The 13,921-nt window shown below is 41.9% G+C and overlaps 1 protein-coding gene across 2 annotated transcripts in view; it reads right to left on the bottom strand.

Moving 5' to 3' along the window:
- Positions 1-13,921, bottom strand: part of TPD52 (tumor protein D52) — a 109,881-nt gene that overhangs the window by 74,179 nt on the left and 21,781 nt on the right. Inside the window, exon 1 of one of the 2 annotated variants that reach the window (XM_049633617.1) lies at positions 9,311-9,647. The exons of the other annotated variant lie outside the window; for it this stretch is intronic. Coding sequence (XP_049489574.1) covers positions 9,311-9,353 — 43 coding nt within the window. The 5' untranslated portion in view covers positions 9,354-9,647. Of the gene's footprint in view, positions 1-9,310; positions 9,648-13,921 lie in introns of those variants that run through there. 2 annotated transcript variants of the gene reach the window in all.

The following is a 13,921-nucleotide window of genomic DNA, read 5'->3' as shown; positions in this document are numbered from 1 at the left end:
AAAGAAAAGAAAAGAAAAGAAAAGAAAAGAAAAGAAAAGAAAAGAAAGAAAGGAAGAAAGAAAGTTTTTAAGAGCTAACTTTCAAAGAAAGAGAGAAAGAAACAGAGAGAGGGGGGGATGAAAGAAAAAATTACTTTTCCCAAAAGTTCCCCCAGAGTTTTCCCAAGTACTTACTGTTCTTTTCCTTCCCCCTCACATACAGAGTATCTTCTGGAAATTGTTAAAGGTGCTGAGAAAAAAAGAGTGGTATTTTCAAGAGTCAGTGACTGAATGGTATTTAAAGCCACAGTCCTGGGAAAGATCACCTACAGAGAAAAGTATAAACAGAATGGAGAGGAAGGCCATGGAGAAAGCTTAGTGTTGAAACAATGAGTAAGACTCAGCAGACTCACTGAGATATCCAACCAAATGGCTCTCCTACCAGAAAGGAAACAGTTGACTGACCAGCCCAATGAGTCCATTCTACTTGACTGTTATGTTTCTCTTTGGTATTACTAAATTATTACTTAGATAGGGGCCCCTGGGTGGCTCAGTCTGTCAAGCATCCTACTCCAGATTTCAGCTCAGGTCATGATCTCACGGTCAGTGAGTTCGAGCATCACATCAGGCTCTGCACTGAGAGGGCGGACCCTGCTTGGGATTCTCTCTCTCTCTCTCTCTCTCTCTCTCTCTCTCTCTCTCCTTCTCTCTGTTCCTCCCCCGTTTGTGTTCTCGCTCTCTCAAAATAAATAAATAAACTTAAAAAGAATAAAATAAAGTGAAAATAAATTATTATTCTGATAAATCTGCTTTGTTACTCACAGTATACATATATCGCAGCAGAACACCTAGCACAATATACGCCCTAAAATACTAACTTGTACACTAAGAAAGACATACTCCCTTTTAAGTGCTCATCTGATATTATCTAATATCCAGGTAGAATCGTCTTCTTTTGTCAACAAAAGATTGTCTCCTAAATCCTCCATTCCTACTACTCCTGGGCCAGACTCCAGCTGAATTTTCCAGAGTTAATAGCTGGTACTATCAACAAATAGCTTTTGTAGCAAGAGTCCCTGGGCCACTGTTAAACTGTTCATTTTTTTTTTTTTCCAGCCCGATACAACAGTGCTCAAATTTGGCCACGGCCAGTCTTTCCTGGGACCAGGTATCCTTCAGGGAAAACTATGGGAAGATTTAACCCAAAACGACAAGGTACTCCATGGCCAGTCACAGCCACACATCCTTACGGCCGCTCCGTGTGGCAACCACCTATACCGAATGGTACAAGCACAGAGGTGGATGGGAAAAGCTTCTGTCTGGGAAGAGCTTTTGTTTGAACAGGCAATTCAGCATCCTGGTTAAGAACACAGCCGTAGGGTCAGAAACACCAGGAATGTTAACCCAGCTCTACCACTTACTAGATGTGTGAAATTCTACAACTTAAACTCTCTGAACCTCAAGTTCCTCATGAATAAAAGTGGAATAAAAATCTATCTCATATGGTTGTGAGGATCAAATCTTTCTATGTCTGCAAGTCACGAGGTGCATGGTACATGTTCCATAATTGGTTCCTGAAATAATCAATGCTGACCACTACTATTGTGAAGATTCAGGTTTCTAGGGGCAAAGTGATCTGAAAACCTACCTCCACATTGACCTAATACAATGGCCAATCCCAGTGCTTCTGGGATTGACAATATACCATGTTGAGGATGGGAGCGGTACCAAGAGGGAAGGGGAGTTAATGAAGACTGAAAGGTTTTATGGATAGGATTTGAAAGTAGATATTCTTTTGCTGTTCTCCGCCACCCCCTACTGATTCAGAGAAACAAACACAGGTCTCCTGCTTCAATAACATGAGGGAACAGTGCCGATAAGGAGATAAAGTGCCACGTGAGGAAGTCCCCTAGCAATGGAACACACGATGGGCTGGAAGAAAAGAGGGGGCAAAAAAAAAATAACTTGGCAATTAGTTACCCTGAGTCACTAGTGCCCAGGGGTCCCCTGCCACTTTTGAGTTACTTCACGGTTTTCAGATTCTAGCAATTCAACTGGCCATATGCCCTTTGATGCTCATGGAAAAAAGAAGATTCATTCATTCATAAAGGAACGTTCAAATCTTAGCTGTAGCACCTAGTAGCCACGTGACTTTGGACAGATCACCTGGTATCTCTGATCCTTTTTTTCTATATTTGTAAAACTGAGAGGACCACACACTTCCCTTATATAGGTGCTACTAGAAATAAATAAGACATTTAAAAGCACCAGTCCCTGATGCTCAATGTTTGTCTCCTTCACTTTTCTCCCATAAACTATAGGTCCCTCTTCCTGAATCACTCCAGATGTTATCTCAGGGTACGGCACACTCTGGCCAACACTTTACATCCTTGGTCTGACCCCAGGAGGTTCCGGGGATGCCTGCGAGGAGCACTCTGGCTAGCCACGGGCAATCCATGGATAACTGCCTTGTGGACACCAACTTCCCTCAAATTCAAAATGGAAGCCGAGTTTTACTTCTTCCCTCCAAAACCATATATTCTCTCCTCTATTCATCTGTGTTCCTCCTCACTTCTTATTAATAGTACCGCCACTTTCTCCAGTCTCCAGGCTTAAAACTTCCATACTTTTTATTTCTTTGTACCATCTACCAATTCAACAGAATCCTTCCTTCAGTCTCCTTTGGGCTCATTTCTTCCTTCCATCCCTCATACCACACCTAGCCCTAGTCCCTTCACCTCCTCAACTGTAAATGAATTACCTGTAGAAACTGTCTCAATGTTCCCACCTGGAGTCCAAGAACTTGACAATATCAATGATGTTTATAAAAGGAAATGAACCCATATTGTTGGTACATCTGGGGGAATGCAGCCAATGAGGAGAAGGACAGCTAAAACACAGCAAAGAAGGACAACAGGATTACTTTTCTTTTTTGAGGACTTAAGTTTCTGTTGCCTTGTGTCAGCATAAGAAGAAGATGAAGACACAGGGGTCTAGAAGCTACGGTTGGAATTTAGATTGGGGAAGTCATCCAAATACAAAAAGTAACAAAAACGCTTTCCCTATACACAGTACTCCATGCAGTTGATGACACGGTAGACACATATGGACCCTCATCCATGGTCACGTTTATTTCAGGAATAGTAATAGTGGCTGCTAACTGTATACTTACTATGTGCCAGGCACTGTGTTATGTGGCGTACATGTATTCTCTCCCTTGGCCCTTACCACAACCCATTAAAGGCTTCCGCCTCTCTGTCTCTCTTGATCCCACAGAGAGTTGTCACGAAGACACTCAGATCCATGCCGGGGTTCACATAGCCAGGAACCCAGGCCTCCTTCCAACAAGCATTTGAGTCAGCCATCTTGGAAGTGGATTCTGTGGTCCAATCAGCCTTCAAATGACTACAGCCCCAATCCTCAACTTGACTGCATCTCACGCATCTCAGAAGAGACCCAGGTCAGGCCACCCAGATAAGCTGCTCCAAGACTCCTGATTTATTCTTTTTTTTTTCCTTCCAAGATTTTATTTAAATTCAAGTTAGTTAATACATAGTGTAGTATTGGTTTCAGGAGTAGAATTCAGTGATTCAACACTTACATATGACACCCAGTGCTCATCCCAACAAGTGCCCTCCTTAATGCCCATCACTGATTTAGCCCATCCCCCCACTGACCTCCCCTCCAGCAGCCCTCAGTTTGTTCTCTATAATTAAGAGTCTCTTATGGTTTTCCTCCCTCTCTGTTCTACAAGGGACAGAGAGATAGAGAGAGAGAGAGAGAGAGAGAGAGAAAGAAGCAGGGCTCACCCAAACCAGAGCTTGAGCTCACCCAAAGTGGGGCTCATGCTCATCCAAAGAGGGGTGCTAGCTCACCTGATGTGGGACTCGAACTCACAAACTGTGAGATCGTGACTGAGCCAACATCATATTCTTAACAACTGAGAGACCCAGGTGCCCCTGACTTATTTTTGACATGATAAACATTTGTTATTTTTAGCCTAAGTTCTGAGGAAACATGTTAGGCAGCATACAGCTGCCCAGTCCAGAAACCAGAGACACAGGAAACCTGAAGGTTCTCAACATGAAGTAGCTGGAGAAGAACTGGGATGCCTGCAGAGTCAATGAATTCCCCTTCTGCAGATGTAGACAAGTGTAGGGAGAAGAACGATCAGAGATATTACAGCAGGGATGTATGTAACTTCAAGTTACTTCCAAACACAAGATCCAACAAATTTAATCATTCTAAAGTTCTCCCCAGTGTAAATATATATGTTGTTCTAAAAATAAAGCCAGAATAGAATGGTTGATAAACTGACTAAAATGCATCCAAAGGCTGCTCATTAGAACTTTGGAAATAACTCAATATTCTAACAGAGAAAAAGTAGTCACACAGGAAGTTTTCCTGAACTTTCTCATTTCCACCTCCCACTCTCCCAGACAGGTGGTTCACCTTCCCAGCCAATATCCAACAAATGTTTATCTCAATGAACTGCTCTCCTTTAGTCTTCTCATCCTACCTGCCCCCAGGAAGAGTTCTAGTACAGCTCAGATGAAGAGAAAGCCTAAATATAACCTATTTGTTCCCCTGACTGAGAACCTAACTCCTAGGGCACTGACTTTTCAACATTTCTAATGTTTACATCACACACACACACACACACACACACACACACACACACACTTCACAATTAAAACTGAATTTTCAGGGGCACCTGGGTGGCTCAGTCGGTTAAGCCTCCAACTTTGGCTCAGGTCGTAATCTCCCGGTTTGTGAGTTCAAGCCTCACATCCGGCTCTCTGTTCTCAGCACAGAGCCTGCTTCGAATCCTCTGTCCCTCTCTCTCTGCCCCTCCACCACTAGTTCTCTCTCTCTCTCTCTCTGTCTCTCTCTCTGGATAAATAAACTTTAAAAAAACTGAGTTTTCAGAAAACAATGATCACCATTACAGTAAGCACAGCATTTAAAAAAATTTTTTTAACGTTTATTTATTATTGAGAGACAGAGATGAGCAGGGGAGGGGTAGAGAGAGAGGGAGACACAGATTCTGAAGCAGGTTCCAGGCTCTGAGCAGTCAGCACAGAGCCCAACTCGGGGCTCAAACTCACGAACCGTGAGATCATGACCTGAGCCGAAGTCAGATGCTTAACCGACTGAGCCACCCAGGCACCCCGTAAGCACAGCATTTTAGTATTGTTCTGTTCTACTTCGTTTCTTTAAACAGCAGATGGTTAGCATCCACGACCCAATAATGGGTGCCACCATATAGTTTGAAAATATATCCTAAGACATACTCCTGAACACTTGGCAACTCCTGAAATCCTCCTAGTTAGAGGTTAAGTAAAAACAAAAACAAACAAAAATAATAATAAATTCCCCTCAACCTTGCGTAAATACTTAATTCCACTCCCTCACATCCATAAAACACACATTACTGGCTTGGGCTTCCACCTAATTGAGGATGACCTTGGGCGGTTTCTATTCACATGTAGATAATCACCCAGGCCCTAAAATTCTCCCAGTCCAACAGCTAGTCACTGGAAAATCTATAAACAACCTTCACTAAAATTCCCTTCTCATTTGTACCAAGTCTGGCTCAAAGGCAAATTTTCAACCTTGTCAAATCTTTCAAAAGGAAGTAAGAAGGCAACAAAATAAAACATCAGCAAAAAAATCCCCATTTGCTTGGATGGAGACCTTCAACACGTTTTTTTATACTTCCACAAAATGGACCACTGGTTGCAGTTAAAAAGAGTAAAATCAATCTACAGAGACGGAAAGTAGATTAGTGGTGGCCCCGGGGGTGGGAATGCAAAGTGTGTCTGCAAAGTGGCTAATGGAAATGTTCTAAAACTGGATTGTGGTGATGGTTTCACAACTCTGTAAGTTTACTAAAAATTCAATCGTACACTTTAAACAAGTGAATTTCAAGGTACATTATATGGCAATTATTTATTGCAAATTATACCGCAATAAAGCTGTTTAAAAAAAGATGTATCCATTTGTGTTAGATGAGGGAAAACATCCAGGAAGATACATATTAGGTGCGTGTATGACATGTTCCCATTTGGATTTTTAAATGGTTATGCACATTACCTACATGGACATTTCTTAAAGGACATCCAAGGAGCTTGATTACAACAAATGTCTCTGGGAAATGAGTCAAGGGGGAAGAGATGTGATTTTAACTGTGTACCCCTTTGTACTGTTTGAATTCTTTTTGCCTTGAGCATGTATTATTTTTCATAAATACAAAAATAAGTTGGTTAGGAGTCCTCAGAAGCAGGACTCTCACCGTAGTTAATTACACTGGTATTTAACACTGTCTTTTGAGGAAGGGGCTAGCCCACTCCTTCAGAATTTAAATATTTCTCAGAAGACTATAAAAAGGTGACTGTCTTGGACAATACAATACCAAAAGTGACAGAAACCTTAGTCTGAAATCTTACTGCATAAAACCCAACAGGAAGAGAATTTGAATGCCCTTTGAGGAGCAAAATGTGGTTTTTCAAGATTTGGTGATCAGCTTCTGCAAGTGCTAGAACAAAATAGAGTGGTTTATGTTGTGCAATTACACATCTGACAAGGCATTCAATACATTCTGTACAAAGATAAGACTATATGCATCTAGAAAACTGAAAATATACTCCCCCACAAAATTTATTAAAAATAAAAAGAACACAAGTGAAAAAAACTAAAAATGAGCCCAAAAGGTCTCTGAATACCACACTCCCAAAGTCTGTAACCAGATCTCTGTTAGCTGCCCAGACCCAGGCCTGGATTCTGCCTTCTTGCCTCACCTCATTTCTCGGCTTTTGTTAGTCCGATTACCTGATGGGGCATTCTACCTTGCTACTCAAGGACACAGACACTCTGACAGTTAAGAATTTGTGGCTCTCTGAATCCCCCTCTCCCCAACTTTCCCAAAATGCAGCCACCCTCTGACCTTAAGCCCACTCTGTCATCACAGGGTTTCCTGATTTAGAAGGCCAAGGTAACCAGAACGTGGACCACAAAATACCAGCATTCCCAACTTCATGTGGAAGACATATCTAGGCCGCACCCAAGATTATTTGTGGCTCTTCCCACCCAGATCCTCACTTGTTTGTGGGGCATCTTCTTCTTCCCTCCAGAGCCATGCCTCACAAACTGCCAGCACTGCCAGATCTTGACACAAATCCCCCCAACTACCAACCAACCCCTCCCTGCAGGGCTCACCTCCTGGTTTCACCCCCACCACTGAAGCCCCTATTTCTACTCTCATCTCACTGTGCTACTTGGATGATTTCAACTACATCGTTCACTGAGTCACCAAATGCACAGTATGTCCTGGACCGGGGGGGGGGGGGGGGGGGGTAGAGGGGAAATGACGGGATTTTCGTAGATAACATTGAGGACAGGGTTTTGCTTTTTTAACTAAGATAGCTTTATTGACACCTAATTCACACACGATAAAAACCACGCTTTTTAACATTTTTCACATATTCACAACTGTGAAACCGTCATTACAATCTAATTTTAGAACTTCTCATTACCCCTGAAAGAATACCCACTAGCGTCTAGAGTAGTGTTTTTGTGAAAAAAATAAAACAATTTGTCAGAGTTCCAGACTTGCCAACTCTTAGAACATTTTAAATTATAAAGCGCTCATGATGTCCAAAGACTGTACAGTATGTGATCAAGATTAATATAGTTAATAATTACCCACTGTTGGACCTATGCAGTTTAAAGGACAGAGGTAAAGTTTTCCCTTGGGGAAAAAAATTCAGCACAACTATTAAAATAACAAGCAACAGTAAAGAGTGGTTTGTATTTGGATAGCGCCTCATGGCTTTTAAATGTACTCAAATACAGTGGCTTTTTTTTCTATTCTCCCAAACCTCTAGATAGGCCTACAGAGCATTTATAGGCCGGAGCCTGAAGTTCAGGGGCACATGCCTGACCCACACAGTCACCTAGGCAGGTCCCCCAGCCCAGCTCTTTGACCCTCTGTCTTTTTCCTGGACCCACGCTTTCTCCACTATTCTATCACGGGAGAAGAGCACAAACGGTTCAATGAGCAGGCTGTGTGTTACCATTAAGCAATTCCAATTTCATATCTGCCTAGGAAAAAAAAAAAGAAAAAAGAAAAGAAGCTATTTATGCTCTCCACACAACAAAACAGCCCTTTGTTATATGCCAAGGCCCTGGAGATTTTGTTAGTACTGGTCCAGCTGTGACATACAGACATTGGTTCAATGGCCTATGTAAATGTCCTTTGTTTAGTGTGGAGACCGTGAGCCCTCTCTAAAGCCCAAGTCCTAGGTTCTCCCGAGGCCACCCTCAAAGTCAGTAATAGACCCTGACTGACAAGAAGTGCCTGTGCCTTGCTCAATGGTTGGGAAGATAGGTTAAAGTTAGAAATTTTTAATTAAAACGAGGTAAAAGTCTAATTACTTAACAGTTGTCTCCAGAATAACATCGTTTCTTACTCACCAAGGGCTTATTATAGCCTGAACCATTGGGAACACTCGGCTCCACCTGGTTAACCAGAAAAAAAACAGCTCGCTTTTTCCAGGAACATTAACTCTTTTTTCAGACATAAGGCAGTATTTACTGGGTTTGCTCATTAGTTACTAAGCCTTTAACGGCCTGAAAGAGATTAACGAATTCAGAAAAGTAATCTATTGTGGGTAACAATGGTGACGTCTTCCCTATGGCTACAGAAAACAACCACAGTGCAGGACACATAACACTGATGCTCAGTCAGATACACACACACACACACACACACACACACACACAAATACAATTCCCCACAGGTACTATATATTTATATGCACTGGTCACATATGGTAACAAATTTTATACGACATAAATAAAATGGTTAGTACACTATACTCTAAGAAATTAAACATTTCTACCATCATCAATTCTTGCTCAATAATAGAAAAAAGTTGGAAGGGTCAACACTATCAAACCAACTAGTGAAGTTACTTCAAATTTAACCTTAAAATACAGTATTCATTACATGTTTTGTCATCCTGGTAGGAAGAATAAACCAATTGAGAAAGAAGTTAACAGCAGTCCACAGAATTATAAGTCCACACCACCTCATTTCAATGTGAGCAACACCTGGACCATTACCTTTAAACACAAACACCACGTCCCCTCCAAATCTGACTCTGCTCCCCCGCTAGAGGTAACCTCTGAACTCTTGTGTTTGTAATTCATACCTCTGTATGCATTTTGCTTTCCACCTGGAATCATACTTATGTACAAAATATAACTCCCCTATAGAATAAGCTGTTTGAAGGTTAATTCTACATCACATTAATCTCATGCAACTTACGACATATCGGCATCAACTTCACCTCCCAGGTATCATTCCTCATTGCCTCAGTTTCAGGTACGGAGGCTGGAACACATTACACACCAGATGGTCTCTATGGTGATCTACAAGATGGCCTCCAAGATGGCTTCAATGATTACTGGTAGTGTACCAGGGACAGTCTGTAGGACCAATAAAATACAGCTCTTGGGTTCTCTCTCTGTAGGATCATTTACTCTGAGGAAAACCAGGTCACTGGTAGCCTTATGAAAAGGTCCACGGAGTAAGAAATGGATACCTCCTACCAAAGACTACCCAAGTCAAGCTTTGAGGTACCTAACTCTCTAGCCAACAGCTTTACTGCAAACTCATGAGACACCCCGAGCCAGAACTATGTAGCTAGCAAGTCTCAGACTTCTGATCTTCAGAAACTGTGTAAGGTAATAAATGTTTGGGGTTTTTTTTTAATGTTTATTTATTTATTGAGAGAGAGAGAATATGCATGTGCACACATGCGTGGGGGGGGAGGGGCAGAGAGAGAGGGAGAGAGAGAATCCCAAGCAGGCTCTGCCCTGTCAGCACAGAGCCCGATGCAGGGCTCAAGCCCACAAACCGTGAGATCATGACCTGAGCCAAAATCCAGAATCAGACACTCAACCAACTGAGCCACCCAGGTGCCCCAATGTTTGGTTTTTTTCAAGTTGCCATGTTTTAGGATAACATATGAGGCAACAAAAAAATTCACATGAATTTGTTACCATACGTAAGGCAATCTCTATACCATTTTTATCTGGAATTTTCTTTCCTGGGCTCACCTATCAAAATTCCCAAGGCTGAGATTCGGTGGAGTTTATCTTTTATGAAAATGCTTTAGATTCTCCCTTCAAGAGAATTACCTACTCTTTTCCCTTAATTCTAATTGTGTGAGTCACTTTCACAGTGAGATGAGTCTGTCTTACGTAGCAGTGAAAGTTCACAGACCTGCATCCCACACAAGCCATTAGCTCTCCAAAGCACAGATCAGGTCTCGATCATCTCTTCAGCAGTCTGGCCTATTCAAATTAAGGATCCTCAGCCATCCCACACCTGCATACAGAAAAAACTAGGAAGTGATGCTATTACCAGACATTAGTTAGGGTTAGGCTGATCCTGAGTAATAAAGACCTGATTAAGTGGGGAGAGGCCCGCTGTAGTCAGGGACATTTGGAAAATGGGGAGAACTGGAAAAAGAGAAACAGACAGAGACTGGTCCTGGGCTGAACTCAATTCTTCCTTCCTTTCCCTACCTCTACATTTCCCTGGTAACCCCAGCAGAAGAGAGTGGGGAAGGAGACATAATGCATAGAAACACTGTGTTCACACATTCACAGAGGAAGTAAGTGCAGCAGGTGGTTGAGGAATCAATAGACTAACACCCTCCAAAGTCAGGTGCTATGGCTTCCAGCAGCTGATGGTAGGGGTCACAGAGCATGAACCTGGCAATCAGACTGATCCAGGTTTGCATCTTGATTCCACATTCAGGAACCATAAGACCAAAGAAGAAAAGCATCCACTTCTTGGACACTCCCATGCACTTTCTCTCACACTCACTCTCTTGTTCTCTCAAATTAATAAATAAACTTTAAAAAAAAAGAAATTTTCATTTCTAGAATTTACAGGTATCACAAAAACCTATACTCTGGGGTCTAAGAATATGTAAGAATTAAGAAAACCTACTAAGAATTGGGATAGTCCAATTTTTAACATGAAGCACATGTATTAAATGTTTATTAAGATTCTAGTACATTCCACCATATTAGGCACCAAAGCAGAAAACACTTTTCCAAAAATGTTATTTATGCTCTCATAACATTTGTGAAATATACAGATTAAAGTTTTAATGTTTCTAAGTTTTTATTGATTTTGAGAGAGTGAGAAAGAGTGGGGGAGGGGCAGAGAGAGAGAATCCCAAGCAGGCTCCTGTCAGTGCAGAGCCCCACGCGGGGCTTGAATTCACGCACCGTGAGATCATGACCCGAGCCAAAATCAAGAGTCTGACTGATGTTTAATCAACTGAGCCACCCGGGCACCCCCAGATTAAATTTTTGAACCATCACAGAAGTCACAGTTTATTTTGTAGACTAATTTTAATGTGAAACCCGTGGAAAACATTCCAAAATTTCAGTTATATATGGCAAATTCTGTCATCAGCTTTAAAGAAAAAATTTCAAGGAACAGTCAGAACCAACCAGGTCATGACGCTTCTTCAAATGAAAGTGACCCTTGTCAGGCAAATGTTTCCTGTAATATTCTGTCCTTCTTTCTACTATGAAGAATACCATGATAACATTACAAATAATTAGTAAATGCATGGCATCTTAATTTTACCAACATACAAGGCTAGGATTCTGCAATAGGGTGCCAAATTCCAGCTAAAATAATACAGTACTTTAAAAAAATTCTGAACAGGTAAAAACGGTAGGCATTTTACAATATAGGAGACCACAAAGAAACTGATCAATACGCATCAGAACCAACAGGGCTCTTCAAGCTGAGGTTAAATGACCTGCTCCCACCCCTCTTCCTGAAGGGCCTGCAGTGTCTCTGTCACACAGCTGAGACCAGCACCAGCTTCTCCATAGTAACTGCAGCAAGCCCTTTAGCACTAGAAAAAGCATCAGATGCCTCCTCTTATATTAAATATTTATGAGGTTTCAGGACAGGGGTCTTCCTGGGGGGAAGTTCATGGGATGCACACACCCCTCAGAGCCCACCCCTCTTTCTTTAAAATACCTTTTCTCTCAGATTCACTGAAATAAACCCCGGAGGTTGTTGGACTGCCTTTATCATGGCGTTCAGTGCCCATTTCAACCAAACCCAAGGGTTTTCCATTTTTTTAGGTCATCCCAATCCCTTCAACACCTCACCCAATTAAGTTGTAACAGGAAAAACAAAACAAAACAAAATAAAACAAAACAAAACAAAACAAAAGACTAATAAAGCACTGTATCTATTTAAAACCTAGTAAGCCCCTTAAATCTTAGATGTCTGGAAAGAATTAACATTGTAATGGGTTACTCTGTGGGTTCTTAATTTGTTTCCACACACCACATGAGGTTCAAAATGCACAAGTGTCTCAGGTTCTGCTGAGGTACTCTTAGAGAAGAAGGATCAGTCTACACCTGGGGAGCCCTGCTGTTAAAATCAGCGCATATTTTGTCATCATTGATCGGGTGTTTTCACATCCCAAAGAAGAGAAGCACAAAAGTAGGTAAGAGACGTTCAGGTATCCTTACCATAGAAAGGGTTCCTTGGCTTTAAAAGGAGATGTTCCCAAGAAGCTCCAAGATATGATAGCAGCTTTGTCTAAGTACAGCTTGTAGGCAGAGTGACCAACGTCAGATTTTGATGGCAAGGGACCTTTGAGCACACATGCAGCTGTCACCTGAAAAGTCTGAGCACATTTTTGTGGGAAAGCAGTCTGCATGCTATAGAAGCAGCAGGACTATCAGGGAGCCGCTGAAATGCAAGAACCCCTTCCTCTTCTTTTTATCTAGAACCTAGCTCAATGCCTGGCACACAGCATTTTTTGTGAGTGCTCCAAGAGTGGGAATGGGTGACTGTAAGAATCCTAAGAATTTTTCTCCTTCCGGAAAACTGCACATTACAGGACCACCCCCATGTCCAGTGATCACTACTGAGAGCACATTACCAGCATGACAAACTAGGAAAACCTAATATAGAACCACATTTTTTTACTCAAGGAATGGCAGGTTCCTCTACATACTAGGACAACTCCAGACTAAATCAACATTTTCACTTGCCTGAGGCAGAGGAGGAAAAAGAAAAAATGTTTTCTTGAAACTGAACTTAAAAGTAATGTCCTTCACCCTGAGATAATGTTCTTCCTGATTTGGGAAGGTGTAGAGGGGTGTTAAAAACCTCACACTTATGGGGCACCTGGATGGCTCAGTGGGTTGGGTGTCCAACTCTTGATTTAGGGTCAGGTCATGACCTCACAATTTGTGAGATCGAGCCCTGCATCAGGCTCTGCTAAGGATTCTCTCTCCCTCTCTCTCTGCCCCTCCCCTGCTTATGCTCTCTCTCTCTCTCTCAAAATGGGTAAATAAACATTTAAAAAGAAATCCCACACTTATAAAAGATGGTGGCTTTATGTTGGTTGATTTTAATGACTTGGCAAAACAAGGAATTAGCAACCCAGCTCCCCACCCCTAATTTCACCCATCCACGAAGTCAAATATATTAGCAGTGGTAGCGCTGGGCTGTAACTCCCACTGACCCAGCCACAACTTACCTAGGACTGCAGCCCCACCTAGTACGTGCCAGACTCACCGAACACATGTCACCGCCAAGGGCAGAACAGAAAAAGAGGCATAACTGGTTTCGAAGGTGGAGGACACAAGAAATGCTACATCTGGCTATCAATACATAGTCTAACATGAAGGAAGAACATCCAGATTGGAGAAGTCTAACAATGACTTCACATAAAAAGATACATTTGGACCTATACCCACTAGAAATTTGCTGTAAGTGAGCCATGGTTACTGAAGGCAATTCTTATCCATCAAGTGTACTGAGAACGGAAAAAACAGTTGACTATCAGTTTTAGGAAGTCTACAAAAAATGAAAAAA

This window comes from Panthera uncia, chromosome F2 (genome assembly GCF_023721935.1).
Source record: "Panthera uncia isolate 11264 chromosome F2, Puncia_PCG_1.0, whole genome shotgun sequence".
Taxonomy (NCBI): domain Eukaryota; kingdom Metazoa; phylum Chordata; class Mammalia; order Carnivora; family Felidae; genus Panthera; species Panthera uncia.
Note: the sequence above shows the minus strand (reverse complement) of the source record. Positions and strands in the feature narration are given on the sequence as shown.